The 15,280-nt window shown below is 51.2% G+C and overlaps 1 protein-coding gene across 2 annotated transcripts in view; it reads left to right on the plus strand.

Moving 5' to 3' along the window:
* Positions 1–2,042: 2,042 nt before the first annotated feature.
* Positions 2,043–15,280, plus strand: part of Gfra2 (GDNF family receptor alpha 2) — an 86,144-nt gene continuing 72,906 nt past the window's right edge. The window contains exons 1-3 of one of the 2 annotated variants that reach the window (XM_028758731.1): positions 2,043–2,811; positions 7,732–8,046; positions 13,230–13,313. In XM_028758731.1, coding sequence (XP_028614564.1) covers positions 2,772–2,811; positions 7,732–8,046; positions 13,230–13,313 — 439 coding nt within the window. In that variant the 5' untranslated portion in view covers positions 2,043–2,771. The remainder of the gene's footprint in view (positions 2,812–7,731; positions 8,047–13,229; positions 13,314–15,280) is intronic. The other variant, XM_028758732.1, reaches the window with a different exon arrangement.

Raw genomic sequence — 15,280 nt, forward strand, 5'->3', positions numbered from 1 at the left:
TTCCAGCCTCTGGCTTCTGGGCTAAGAGTCCCTAGAGGTATATCTCATTGCTTTTCATCTTTTAACCTACACTTGGCTGACGTCAGATCGGTAAGTTCCTCAATTTTGGAAAGAACCTCGGAGACTCAGGGAAGTAAGAAACAGCAGCAGCCTGGAGGAGGGGCAGAGAGAGATCAGCCTTCTGCTGCTTCAGTTCTTAATGTTGGAACTGTCTCCTACCCAGCTATCACAGTGGTGTTATTATTATTGGATGTAGGGTCTAGGACCATTGCCTCTCAATGGCCAGATGAGACGCCTGTTCTGTGCCTTCCCGCCTAAATCCACAAGATGGAAGTTGCTCCCTCTAGCTTTCCCACTAGCAGCTAAGGCTGCTGGTTTTGTGAGTGACCCTTTTCTTCACACTAAGAGCACTAAGCAAAATTCTAGCACTTCCTCTATTCCATCGCCTTAATAATTAACAATGTATTTTAAAAGACACTCCCAAATAAGCTTGGGATGTTGACCGCTTTTTTTTTTTTTTTTTTTTTTTTTGGCAACGTGGAAAGTTGACGAAGCATCTCCTAAACCTGGCCCCAGGACTGAAAGATATAGGAGTGCAAAATCCCAGGGCAGCTGAGGGTGTGCCAGAGAGGAGCAAGGAGCTAGGATGCCCAGTGTGTGTGGACTGTATGATCCCGGGAGCGCTGCGGCGTGTGCACCCCTTGTCTGACGCCCTGCCACCTCGGTCAGCAACCGCACTTCGCCTTCAACCCTTTTCCAGCCAGACGCTTCTTTTTCGGTGCTTCTGGGCTTTTATTGTAAATTCTATGCCTAAAATACGCCGGTGAGCTGGGCCCAAAGACAGATGGATCAGTTGTCCCCCTTCCCGGCTTGGGGAGGAGTCTCCATCCGGAAGGGTTCCCACCCGCAGCTTCGGGAACCGGGAGTGGCCTTAGTTCCCTGACTAGCTCTAGGGAGTCCAGGAGATCTCTGTGTGCAGTATGCGAGTGGGAAGCGAAGGCCTGGGTGCCCCTTGTCTTGGGGCGCCCCAATAGGGTGGGGTGTCAACCCGGGCTGGATACTTCCAGCGCGGTTGTGGCTGGTTCACTGGCCTTGGAGGAGGTAGTTGGGACCCCTAGACAATCTTCTCTCTGGTCCGGGGAAGGAGAGACCAGCGGGGGAAGAGGTGTCTGGAATGGCTGCAAAGCTGGTGTGTGTGTGTGTGTGTGCCTGGTTGGGGAGCGCGCGCGGGGTGGGGTGGCAAGCGAGGCACCAGTGTGCGGTAAAAGTTCCTGAGCTCCGCATGCAGAACACACGTGTAGGAGCGTGCGGTTAGACCCAGGGAGACAGGACTGGCCTACAAGGGCGTCTTTGGGTTCCACAGTGCTTTTGGGGAGACGCTCAGATCGGCTCCCCACGAGGAATACATCAGCTTGCAGAGAGGGATGCTCTCTTCCAGACCTGGACCACCACGCCAGGGTTTTTCTACTGCCCTGCCCCCACGCCTCCAGGATGGCTCCAGCACCTCAGTGTCCCCTAGCCTCGCTCAGGCTTCCAAAACCTCATGGCCCTGGTGGTCTAGTGCGGGGGCAGTGGCACTTGGAGAACGCAAGCCTTCGCCTAGCCAGGACGAGACATTGCATGGAGAGGTGGGGGAGAGAAGCTTCGTTGGTTTGAGCGTGGACACTGGCCGTGGCATCTAGTCGGTTTCCGGCCAAGGCAGCAGACTGGTCCCAGGAAGGGCAGGCAGTTGAGCCGAGGGAGTCAGCGGTGGAGCTCACCCCTAGGCCAGTGTTCCCGGGCGCCAGCGCCACTCCGGTGCTGCTTCCATCGCCGCCGAGTCGCTACTACGGCTGCTGCAGAGTGTAGCTGCTCCGCCGCGCTCCCGCGCTCCGCGCCGCCAGCCGCCAGGGAGTCGGGGCGCTGAGCCCTGAGCAGAGGAGAGGGGCGAGGCGCGAGAGCCTAGGCGAGGGAGCTGCGAAGGGGGAGGGAGCGGGCGGAGGGAGGAGCAGGGAGAGAGGGAGTAGGGAGAGAGAGAGAGTAGGGAGGGGAAGAGAGTGAGGGAGAGCGGAGATCCAGAGCAAAGAGCGAGAGCGAGGAGAGGAGAGGAGAGGGAGAGAGGGAGGGAGGAAAGACACACGCAAGCACGGGCACACCGGCACTGGAATTCCATTAGAAAAAAGTGAGCCGAGCAAGGGTTAGCAGGAGAAGATTTTTTTTTTTTTGAATCTTTTTCTTCGTCTTGGTGCCAAAGAAGCGACTCTGGTTTCCCGTCCTAGAAGCTCCTACTGGATTGCTCCTATTCCGTCGGTGGATTTCTTTCCTATTTGCATTTATTCTGACCCCCTCCCTCGCTGCTTTCTTCCAGCCCTTCACTTTCAGATCGCCTCGCCCCCACCTCTCCAGTCCCCTCCTGGGAAGTGCAGGGGAATTGGACCCACGGGGACTCACGCCTTCCCGGACACGCGAGCGAAGGGCTGGGCTGACCTCAGGACCAGGCTGTTGGCTTAGAAGGCAGCCAGACACATAGCTACGTGTGTTTGATTTCAGTGGCAAGGGGGGGACGTCGAGAGGCAGCCCACCGCCCGCCTCCCACCCCTCCCCCTCCAGCCAGCAGCGAGAATCCCAGGACTCGGGGTCTTCAACCGGCGGTCGCCTGGCGGGATCTCCGCATTGGATTTGGGGGTCGTTATCATTGCTTGGCTGTTATTATTATCGTTGTTATTTTATTTTTATTTTTTAAACCTAAGGGAGAAAGACACATACACACAAAACTGTGGGATTTATTTAACATGATCTTGGCAAACGCCTTCTGCCTCTTCTTCTTTTTAGGTGAGTACCTGCAGGTGGCGAGTCTGGGGGCCACAAGGGGCTGCGCGCATTCAGTCGCCCACTGGAAGCTGGGCATGAGGGGGTGGGATTGGGGGCTGCGAGCAGGGCGCCGCGGGAGACACTGGGAGAGCGCGCCGAGCTGGGAGACGGGGCCTGGGGCTCCGGGGAGGCGAACTGCCAGGGAGACTCTGGAGGAGGGAGCTGTGCAGTGGCTGGCTAGTTGCGCGGAGGACTGAGAAGGAGACTTCCAACATTCAAACCATCTCCGCACGCACTCCCGCGCCGGGCGCGCACACACCGACACACACACACTCTTACTTCCAGGCCTTGATAACACTCATTTTCCTCAAAATAAAGGGTTCAATTTGCAACAACTTAGGAAGGAAGAAAATGGAACTTTTGGTGTGAAAGAAAGGAGGGAGGGGAGAGGCTGGCGGGGAGCTATCGAGTCGGTGGGTTTCGGCAGGAGGTCCTGGTTTGGACGTTTGCGGGGCACCCTCATAGTCACCTCCTACTTGCCAATCAGTCTCAGGAACGCACCCTATCTCTCCACTCTCGGTAGCACTTTGCAAGTTTCTTCCTACCCACTGCCTCCCTTTCCAAGTCAGATGGGTGGGTGGAGCTCATGCTTGGAAATGGGTGTTCAAGGCCTTCAGAGCAACGACCCTGGGGCCTAGGGTTAGTGGCATGGGAAAGAGGCCAAAGTTTGCTCCTTGGAAAGAAGAAGATGGTGTGGGGAATGCAGGAAAAAGTGGGGGGGGGCAGATCTTAACAAAGACCACATACTGCTCATCCTGTAAGCCCCTTCCCTCTGTGACAGGGAAGAGTGGCTGTCTAGTGGTTCTGAGCTCCAACAGCACCTCCCCCCTTCCCTTATACTTTGCAAAATCTCAGCTGCTTGGGAAGCAAGGTCTAGGGATAGATAGTGGTTTCCTCTCGCACAGGTAAAGAAAAGGTGTTTGCAAGGCTAAGTGTGGACCCAGGGTCCCCAGGCAAGGCTACTGTTAGGGAATTCTGGAAAGTGTGTGTGTGTGTGTGTGTGTGTGGTGTGTGTGTGTGTGACATTTGCTTTCAGTATAGGTGCTGTTCTGCTTGCTGGCAGTCCAGAGTGAGCTGGCTACCAAGCAGGGATCAAGAGATCACCTTTACCTCCAGCAGAAAAGGGCTCTGGATAGCCCAGACAGGGAGGTAGACTTTGCTTATGGAAGATGTGCATGGGCTAAGAAGTGCCCTCCAGATTGGCCCTGTGGATTTGTAGTCAGGGAGAGTCAATACTGGCTGTATGTTGGGCCCTTTGCCTGCTCACAGACTTTCTACCTCCCAGCTATGCATTCCCAGGGGACATAGCCCTGCCCTGGGGTGTGGCCTTCACCATTCTTGCTTTCTCCACGTGTCAGTAACCCTGTGGGTTGGAGGGTAGAGATGCTCTGGGCTCACTTTCATCCTGCAACCCTTTCTGGCAGCATTGGGGAAGTGAACTCTCTTTCTGAATGAACTGTCACAAAATTTGACCTTTTCTTCATTAATGGTCTGAAAACATGGCTTTCTAGGGCCTTAGAATGATCAGAGCCAAGAAGAAAACATTGCATCTCAGTAAAACCAGCCAGATTGCCTGCTGTTGGGTTGCACCCCTTCCTCATAAAGGATGCATGCTTCCAGGTATAGGGGTCCCCTCTGAGAGGCCATGGTAGATGAGCACGGTCCCCTCCAGTATCAGACCCCAAGTTGCACATCAGGTGTTCCTAGCTGAGGAGTCAGCTCTCTTCAGAGGTGGCAATGGGCAGCCTGCTCATAGTGGGTGTGTACAGGTATGTGCACGTATATGTGTAGAAGTAAGAGCAGAGGGCAGAGATGCCCGCCACTGCCTGCTCCCCGGGGGCTGAGATGGAAAGTGAAGAAGAGGGTTGCCTGACACCTCCTTGGGTCATGATCCTTCAATTCCCTATCCCTTGATAAGTCCCTTTCCAAAGCTGAGCAAAAGGCTCAAGGGAATGATAGACCAGGGAATTTCTGGAAAGCTCTGATGGGGTGGGGTGAACGGTGTGAAGGAAACTTAAATCCAAAGGCCTTTTCCTGGCTAGAAGACTATATAGTTGGGAACCACTTGGAAAGTCTGTTTAGCGTGGAGGTTTCTTAACAGTTTGGGATTTCAGTCTCAAGTCAGCAGTTTGGTACCCCGCCCCCTTCAGATGCCTTTTCCAAAGGTTCTGAGTGAGATCTAGTGTCAGAGGAACTGCAGTGGAGAGAAAGGGCTTTTTAGCCCAACCATCCAGATTTCCAGTGTTGGCATAGAATGCAATGGAGAGAGGGAACAGAGTGGGCAGTGGAATTCTAGCACACATCCTGGCTGTTGAGGGGACTGTAGACACAGGAGGGCAATCTGGACCTCTACCTTCCCCTCCCCAGCATTCCCTGGAACTGTTCCACACTGACTGTCTATTCTTGATAAATCCAAATTTTTTCTCTCCAGGCCACAAAGGTAGCCTTTTCATCTGATTCTTGGCTAATCTCTCCAGGTTACTGTGATTTCCTTCTCTGGTTGGGTTGGTTACTTCTGGGAGTTTTGAAACCAGGTCCCAGAGATAGGGACAGTCCTTGAAAGGATGTCCTGATCCTCTGCAGAACATATCCTTGCCCTTCATGAACACCAGTTGACAGGATGAGGAAGCCCTTGATACTAGCATCTGAGCCAATAGAGGCTTGTATTAAGGACATCAAGGGCGCTCTGGGCCCCAGCTGCAGGGCAGGCCGAAGGAGTTACTTTATTTCTGCATTCCCTGGAATGCTGGCTGACTTTAAATTTGTGTAAATTCTGAGTCTGTAGAAGGCCCAAGGTGCCCACATGTCCCATTCTGAGCCTCCGTGTCCCATTCTGTGCTCCCCTTAGACAGTTAAACCTTTAGCTCAATCAGGTGGAAGGTGAAGCCCTGTGGAACCCTGGGACAAAGTCAGTGAGAACACAGAGCTGGCTGGCTGACCAGGAGCAGCTGACAGGTGCAAGTTGGGGGTGCGGTAGTTCAGCTGTTCCTGGGTGGCCCAGAGGCACTAGAGTCCTGTAAAGGGATGCAGGAATCTGCTGAAGCCTTGAAAGAAAGCTGCTACCTCAGCTCTTGTGGAGGACACATCTCAGGCTAGTGCCTGAGCAGACCTTACTTTCAGCAACTCCCACTTTGTACAGGTTTCTACCACTTGTCTTATATCAGTGTGGTTACATTTATTCTTCTGCTTTTTTCTGTTCTGAGGCAGGGGTATGGTCAGCGAGAGAAGACATTTTCCTTTGCTGTAACTGAAGCTTCCTCCATCGGGAGTCCAACTCCCTTTCATCTCCTTTGCTGTTTCCTACTGGGAATGATCCCCTCACTCCCCCCTCCCCCCAAGCTCTGGGGAGTGACAAGCTTGCTGTGTGCAGCTCTACCTGTAGGTGTCGCTGTCACCCTGCAGTAGCTCCCCCATGAGCAGGGCCTCCTAGGGAGAAGGCCTGAGTGTGGCAGCTCTGGATGAGGATGGGGTAGGGGGGATTCTGCAGTATTCTGAAGAAGGGATGACTGGCCTAGAATTTTATTCTGTTTTGGGGTGGGAAGGAGTGGAGGAAGCCTCTCAAATCATTCTTTGGGTCTTCCAGAAGGCAGTCTTTGCTCTGGCAGAGATATGTGGCTTTTTGAGGGGCAGGGTCTGGAGTTAGGGCTTTAGGACTGGGAGAAAGGAAGATGTTGTCTGTATCTGGAGGAAACCATTTTGGAAGCTTGGCTTTGAAAGGGTCTGGCCAGCTTCTCTCTGTCCTTGATGTCCAGTCCTCAGGCCCCTCCCTTCTGAGGACACTGTGGGAGGCAGATAAGAGGGGGTGGGCTGAAGTCATACTCAGGCTAGAAGGCAGGGCCTGAAGGAGGAGAATTCGTTCCTTTCTAAAGCTGATTTATTATTTTGCTTTTGGACGGAAGAAAAAAAAACAGAAAGGAATTTCAGAATAGTGTAGGAAGAAAAGGAAGAGAGAGAGAGAGAGAGAGAGAGAGAGAGAGAGAGAGAGAGAGAGAGAGAGAACATTTAAAGGAAAAGGTGGTGAGGTCTGTTGAGAACAGTATCCTTGGGAGACAGGAAGCAGGAGATGATGGGAGGTGGAGGTGGGAGAGGCAAGTCATGATAGGGAAGGAGCACAGGGGAGGGGATTTGCTCCTGAGCTCTGGCTCTGGCTAAGGCAGTCTCTTTTGCAGGGGCCTGGGGAGGAACTTGGCCATGCAGACACTTTGTCAGGCCTCTGTCTGGTGTGAAGTTGGCAGATGCGGAAAAGCAAGGCCTGAAAGGGGTCTCTGCTTTTCCCTCCTGGGCCTCCTGGATTGAGTTAGGCTTGTTTCTGGTTGTCTTCTAAAGGCCTGATGATACAGAATTAGGAGACTAGGCTGGAGGGGGCTTTCTGCTTCTCTGTGTGTGACCTTGAGTTATCTCCCTTCGTTGGACCCGAGCCTCCCTGGAATATGATGTTGATTGAGTTCTGCCTAAGGTCCAGACAGACTCTGAGGGTTAACTGACTTTTGGAGCCTTCAAACCAATACCTTGGACGGAGCAGAGATTTGTCCAATGGGAGTCGAGGCAAGCAAGATCCCTCTGCATAACTCTTGCCACCCCGGGTTGAGGCCATGTCAATCTGTCTGGACTATTGGCATCTCAGCCCTCCGGCAGTTTCAGTGAAGGTCTTCCTGGATTTATCATGCTGTGTTCCAGTGTCTAGGACTGTGCTCAAGAGGAAATGAATGTGAACCATGATTGTAGGGGAGCATGGCTGACTAGGTTGGGTCTGCATTGACCTTGGTCTTGGTGTACTTTGATATGGAGCGGGTGAGAAGTTCCTGCAAACCTTAGGCCTACATTGGGGTCAGAGACTGTGGTGGCCCTCATTCATGCTTGTCTTCCCTCCCCACTACCCAGACGAAACCCTCCGCTCTTTGGCCAGCCCTTCCTCCCTGCAGGGCTCTGAGCTCCACGGCTGGCGCCCCCAAGTGGACTGTGTCCGGGCCAATGAGCTGTGTGCGGCTGAATCCAACTGCAGCTCCAGGTACCGCACCCTTCGGCAGTGCCTGGCAGGCCGGGATCGAAATACCATGCTGGCCAATAAGGAGTGCCAGGCGGCCCTGGAGGTCTTACAGGAAAGCCCACTGTATGACTGCCGCTGCAAGCGGGGCATGAAGAAGGAGCTGCAGTGTCTGCAGATCTACTGGAGCATCCATCTGGGGCTGACAGAGGGTAAGCCTGGATGGGCTCCAAGGAAGGGTGGTGATGGGTAAAGGGATGGATGTATCTGGTCAGGGATTCAGAAGGAAGGAAGAACTTGGTAAAGGGTTACCTGATTTGCTCTCTATTTTGAATCCAGAGAAAGTAACTACCCCTCTTAACAGGAGATAACAAGGGTGGAGGATGAGCTGGATGACAGGATGCAAGCAAGGGCAGCATGAAACTGTGCCCACGAGAGGAAAGAGACACCAGGCAGACATATAAGTGAGAACAGGGGGTATCATCCCCTGCCACTCAGATACAGGGTACCTGTTTCCTGGAGCAGAGCCCAGAGTCTTGCTTCCTTCATATGGTCTCTGGGTCTAATGGCTGACCTAGGCACTTTATACAGTGCTTAGGATCTCAGGATTGGACAAAAGCAACAGGTTCTATGACTCTAGGCAAGCTCTCTTGAAGCCTGCCCAAGGCAGAACCTGAGAGCATCTCTCCCAATGACACCTCCTCAACCCTCCTCAGTCCAGACAGGGGCTTGAGGTTGCATAGACTTCAGGATGATGGATCAGCGTGGCAAGATGTTCATTTACTAATTCAGCAAATGTGTATTGAGAGTGCACTGTTGCTGTGTGTTACTGGAATAGTCTGGAATCTGGTGTAGCCTTTGCCTTCATGGAGCTTAAAGCCTGGGGTGGGGGTTCAGTAAGTAAGGTGGGACTTGTCATTTGAAGGCATAAGTTATAATGGAAAGACTCAGGGCATAGTAGGGACATCTCAGAGGAACACCTAAGCATTTGTTAAAAAGTCTAAAGAGCCTTCTGGGGTTGGGGCTGGGGTGGGGGCAGGGAGATACGGTCTCCAGGCTGGAATGGAATCACACCACCCCGGGGAAGGGCACACTAAGAGTGGGCAGGTGGAGGGAGAGGCACATCAGGGTCAGGCCTGATAGTTGACTCTTCATGAAGAACTGTAAGTAACTGGGCAATCTAGAGCATGGATCAGGAGAATTGGAGGCTAGGAAGAAGATCTGGTGGGCAATAGGAAGCCTGAATGGTTTTAATTCAGATTTCAAGGGATCTGATTAGATTGATGCTTCAGAAGAATATCTATGTAGTTCTGGGGACAATTGTCAGTTGTAGGGATTGTGACCCCAGGCAGGAATAATGGTGGGAAGAACAGGGCAGAGCAGCCAAGGGGAGGATAAATTTAAGTGCTTTTTAACAAGGTAGAATCAACAGGTTTTGGCAGCTACTGCCTATGAGATAGGAAGGGAGAGTGTGGCTAGGAGAAGTGGCTACCGGTGCCTGCAAGGTAGAAAGGGGCAGAGGTCTTGATGTTTCTCTGGGGATCCCTATCTGTCATTGGTCAAGCCCTGAAGACATGCATGCATGGAGCTCAGGAGAGGATATGGTTCTAGAGAGATTCTGGCTGTACGTCAGCCCATATTTGGAAGCTGGAGCTAAGACAGCGGGTACATTAAGAGCAGTGGGCAGTGAAAGTGCCCCTGGACCACTGTCATTCAAGGACAGGCTGGAGAAGGAAATGTGCAAAGAAGGCTTTGGGAGAGGATTGGGAGGACCATCAAGGAAACAGAAAAGACCCTCAGCAGCAGCTCACACACTTGAGGTAAAGCAGGAGAAAGACCAAAGTATCCCTGCATCCACTTGGGTGAGCCGCCTAGGTGGCTTCTAGGGGCAGGGCCCTGGTTAGAGTAAGAATGGAAGCAGAGGATTGGACATGAAGAACATGGATACCTTTCCCCAGAATTTTTTTTGTGAAGAGGACAGAAGGATGACCTATTTTCTCTTTTAAAGATGTCTAAACCCCAAAGGAGGATGGATGGAGAGGCTAGGGTAAGATGACAGGAAGGTTCCCTGTGCATTTGTGCCTCTGTGGGTGAGGACAGGAGGTGGGTCCAGGCCAGAGCTGGGCCACTAACTTAAGATGAGAGTTTCCTTGCAGAGTAACTGAAGGGAAGACTGAAAGGAGGGAGTAGAGTCCTGAGAGAGGTATCTCCAGCAGTCACCAAGTCGGCTCAGATATGCTCTGAACATAAGAATAGAAAGTATGTGCATTTAGTGATGGCATTAGTGATGGCATTAGGTGGCTACTTCTCCCTAGCAACTCATTCTGAAAGCTAGAAGCACCGAGGAAGGTAAAACTGTCCTAACACATATGTACTTCCCATACATGACACAAGGAACCATTTACCTAATGATCTGCCTCCGGTACACATGTCTTAAAGCCTCCTGCTTCTGGAGATGGATAGTTCTGCCTTTTGTTTTCATTTTCAGAGCTTTTAAGAAGTATTTATTTTTTATTATTTTTAATTACGTGCAGATGTGTATGTCTGCATATGGTTATGAGCACATGAGTACAGGTGCCCATGAAAGCCAGATTCTCTGGAGTTAAAGGAGTTTCAGACAGTTGTGAGTCTGCTGGGAACTGAACTTAGGTCTTCAGACTGCCAGTAGAAGTGGGCTACCTTGGGCTGTGTAGCAGGAGACAGAGCAGGTGATAGAAGAGTTGACTAGAGGTGCCCTGGGATGATTGGCTTTCTTAGCAGGAACAGTGCTATCACCTTGGTGGCTTCCGTTGGCATTGTTCAGGACAACCTGTGACCAGAAGTAGGGGAGATGAGGCATTTCTCTGTAGTGGCAGCACTGAGCTCTGTAGTGGCAGCAGTGAGCACAGGCTTATGTATTTGATTGTCACTACCATGAGGTCTTCAAGGCCTCTTTGGACTTGGAAGACCTCACTGTACCTCTCTCTCTCTGGTTGATGTCTTGAGATGATTTTTGAGTTAACTCTCTCAATGACCACCTGTTAACACTACTTACTGTATGCCCCATACTCTATTGGTCCCACAGAAACTGCAGTATCTATGCTCTTCAGTGAGGGTTCCAGAAATAACATCCTGCCTTGCACCTTTCTACAGAAGAGTGCCTGTTCTCTCTAACAGGTTACTTCTCATAGATCTCAGGGCTGGAGATTCTCCATCAGGAGAAGCCAGGAGGCCTTTGAACCTGTGAGTGATAAGGTCTACCCGAGAATTAGTAATTCATGGTAAGGTTGAGCCATTTCCCTAGAGGAGGCTGTGGGTACCTTCTCCCCGCACATTAATAATACTTAGTAGTTGGGCTGGATCTGGGGTCAAGGGGAGGGCAAGAGCCACTGGGAGTGGAGAGGTGTGGGGAGAGATGATTGGAGGGACCTTCCTCCAATTCTTGGTTCCTCTCTGACCCTGAGGTGGATGGGACTTGCCCAGGTTTTTGCTTCCTCTACCCAAGGCTAGGACCTACACCTGTAGTAGGAGCTGAGGTTGTACTGGAAGAAGGGGAGCCAGTATATTAGGCATATGGCCTCTGAAGAGGTGGCCACTGAGTTTAGGGAGTCAGAACTGTAATACATTAGCCTTGGTTGTAGGGGAAACTGAGGCACAGGGGTACAATGGCTGTCTATGGCACCCAGCAAATTGGTAGCTGAGGTCAAGGCCTTTACACTTTATCAAGGTTTCTTTCAGTTGTGCTGAGGGTGATTCTGTGGCTGTGACAGTAGTGTGTGTGTGTGTGTGTGGTCTCTTTTCTCCTGTCATTACAGCTGTGTATGGCCATGGTGGATATCACCAATGGCTGCTCCAAAGGTGACTCTGAAGTTCAGGGCCCCTAATCTTTAGACCACAAAGAGCAAAAGCCTGCCCCAAGTGACAGTTCCCAGGATCTACATCTTGGATCTGGCTTCAGTGGCACAGGCCTGACATCTCCTGGTGCACCCAGCTACAGGACCAGACCATTTAAATGACAAGCCCTTAGTAAGCTTTAACCCAAAGCAGTGCCTGGGGGCCCCAGGGGTCTCCCAGGGGACAGTAAGTTAAGCTTCAGTGGGTACAATGGACAGTAGACACTTAGATCTCGAAAGGCAATGGATCAAGTTTCGATTCTAGTGGGGCACACACTGTGTGTGCTGAGTCCTGCCTGGCACACAGCATTTCCCATAAGGCAAAATGCAGGCTAGAGGTCCTCTTAACCGGAGGGAGCAAACTTCTTCCCTGTGCTTTGGATGTCTGTGGCCAAGGTTGTATACACCTTCTGTAGTGAGGAAAGTACTTAGCAACTATGAAGCATTCCAGAGCTAGCTGGATCTCCAGTCCTGGTTATCTGTGGCCTCTCAGGCTAGATGAAGGAACCTCTTGCAGAGGTAGTCTCTGCTCCCTCTGGTAAGGACATCCCACATAGATGTTGCTCACTCAGGCTCTCTGTAGGCAAGGGTGCCTGCCCGTGGCGCCAGGCCCTGCCGGATAGAAAATCAATGCAAGAGGCTGTAGGTCACCCCCTGTCTGCCCCTCCCCGTCACCACACACACAGTCTGAGTGAGTTTGCATTGATTTCTCCTCACTGGTCAGGTCTCCTGAGGATATTTCCCTTTCTCGCAAGGTGTTTGCAGAGGGTATGGGGTTCTTGATAATGTGGTGGTGGTGGTGGGGGTCTCCTGGGCATCCTGAGCCATTTATTTTCTGTCATTCACTTGCTTTTCTACTACAAGCCTCCGATGTCCTCTGAAGCTCTGAGGAGGTACATGAGCTAACAGGTAGAGGAGAGGTTAGAAGTGTGTGTTAGAGGCCAGGTGGACAGGAGCGTGGGGTCAGACCCTTTACCTAGTGACTTTCAATGTTCCCAGCTAGACTCTTTCTGATGATGTGGTGTGAGGCAAAGGGGAAATTCTGAGTGTGGATCCCCAGGAGACCAGTTCAGTCCTGGATCTGCCACACGAAGCTGTGGGACACCTCCACCCCTAGGTAAACATTGCTGGGCTACCCCAGAGCCCTCTCTTGCGAAACGAGAAAATTGAACTAAAACATCTTAATAAGACCCCTCTCTCCAGATTCTGTGATGTGTACTTGACCTTCTGAAGGCTATTGTTCTTCCCAGACTCCTTTAAAAGAGAGTTGGTCCCGCAGGGAGGTCACATGGCAGGCAGTCATACCTGCTATAATTGGTGAGAAATAACTTGTCTCTACAAAATGAACTCTCACCCCTAACTTGCCAGCACAGCGTTGTTTGTTTTCCACCTTGGCAAGGGCTGCCCTCATTCACAGTTCACATCCTGGGGTATGCTAATGGAACTTTCTTAGGCAGAGTTGCTGTCTGACGTGAGTGCTTTGCCTGAGGGAAGCCTGTGTCTTATGTCCACCTTTCTTCCAGGTGAGGAGTTCTACGAAGCTTCCCCCTATGAGCCTGTGACCTCGCGCCTCTCGGACATCTTCAGGCTCGCTTCAATTTTCTCAGGTAAGTGACCCTTGCTGGTGCTTGTCCCATTTCTTCTCCTCCCTGGGGTGTGACCCATTCATCTCTTGGACTCAGGCGCTTTTCCTGGTCTTCTGTTGGCTCTATGCTTCACCTCACTATGTTTGAACTTTAGCTCCTGGCTTCCTGGAAGCCATGTGGCCTTCTTCCTGCAGTGGTGCCTGGAGTTAAGCATTTGCCTGGTTCCTTGGTGGTCATGGATAGGCCTTGAATCTGAAGCCCAATGCTGTTCTGTTGGCTTCTCAGCCATTTCACCCCTATTTCCATTTCTGCTTCTCTGGCTCCTTGGTTTGGCACTTTCTTTGGCTATGTTGCTCACCAACCTCTTTGTGCCTCAGTCTCCTCATTTGTCACGTGAGGAAGCCCCCATCTGCTTGGGTTAGCAGTGAGTCAGCGGACTGACTGTAAAGCAAATGGCAGGCAGAAGGACTCGGTGTTCTGGAAATATTGGCTGTGTTTCTTGGTATAGATTTAGGGTGTTTCATCTTAAGCATCCAAATCTGAAATGCTCTAAAATTTAAAGTTTATGTTGAGTACTGAGACAATGCCACAGGGGCAAACTCTACAACTGACCTGCTGTGATGGGACATAGTGAAAAGGCAGGCATATGGAAGTTATAATGTAAGAATCTCTTCCGGTTGTACCTATCAAGTATGGATGAAACAGTATCATTTTGTGTTTGGGTCCCATCTCTATGACATCTCATTATGAATATGCAAATATCCCCAACCAGTGACCATGGGAAATACTGAGCACGCCTGGTCCTTAGCAGCTTAGGTGAGGGATTCTCTGCTGTCTTTGTGTCACCACTATCTAGTCTGCTCTGGGTTTTCTTTCCATTGCGTGAGCCACCAGAGAGGCATCTGAGGTAGGAATCCCAACTCCTGGGTGATTCCCTTGAGGAATGAGAAAGACCATGCCGGGCTCTCGCTTTACCTTCTTGTGTCCATGCTTTAGAATGAGAGGAGAGATTTAGCCAATAAAGCACTGGCTTTGTAAACATGAGGACCTGTGTCTGATTCCCAGCACCCGTGTGAAACTGCTGAGCATGGACAGCTGTGCAAATTTCTAATCCCAGTGCTGGAGAGGTGGAGGCAGGAGGATCCCTGGGGCTTGCTGGCCTGCCAGCCTCGCCTGTTTGGTGAGCTTCAGTACAGTAACAGACCCTGTCCACCCTTTCCCCAAGAAGGCAGTTAGGATTCCTGAGGATGGTGTCTAATGTTATCCTCTGGCTTCTATATGCACACATACCTGTACATACATGAACATACATGTACATACCTGTACATACACAAATGTCCATGTGCACACATACACATTAAACATATTAGATAAAAGAGTTGTATGAGGTTTGTGTCTCTTTCTTCTTGACATTCCCTCTGGCAATTGGGAGGCACTGGGGCTGGCATGCTTCATCTTAGAACTGTACTCTCTGTCTCTGTGAGATTGTGTGTGTGTGTGTGTGTGAGTGTGTGTGTGTATGTGTGTGTGTATGGTCAACTCTGACAGGCTGTGTGTGTGTATGGTCAACTCTGACAGGCTGTGTATGTGTATGTGATTGTGTGTATGTGTTCAGCTCAGTTCTTATAGGTTTTCTCTCTTTCTCTCTCTGCGTGTGTGTGGTCTCTTACAGACTGTGTGTGTGTTTGATTGTGTGTGTGTGTGTTCAGCTCAGTTCAGCTCAGGTTCCATCTCTCTGTTTCTGTGTATCTGTCTCTGTCTCTCTTGTCTCTGTCTCTCTCTGTCTCTCTCTGTCATATGTGTGTGTGTGTGTGTGTTTGTGTTTTATAAGTTCCAGTGGCCAGCCTAGAGCTTGTTCTCTGAGTCACTGAACACAAGGATCTGGGCTTCAGGCTTTGGAAAACTAAGGCTCTTGTTACTCTGAACCCTGGTTCTTAGTGGCAGCAATAGGGACATATTGGCTTTGCCAGCATCGTCTTGTGCATTGT

The sequence above is a fragment of the Grammomys surdaster genome, unplaced genomic scaffold (genome assembly GCF_004785775.1).
Source record: "Grammomys surdaster isolate TR1022 unplaced genomic scaffold, NIH_TR_1.0 126219, whole genome shotgun sequence".
NCBI lineage: Eukaryota > Metazoa > Chordata > Mammalia > Rodentia > Muridae > Grammomys > Grammomys surdaster.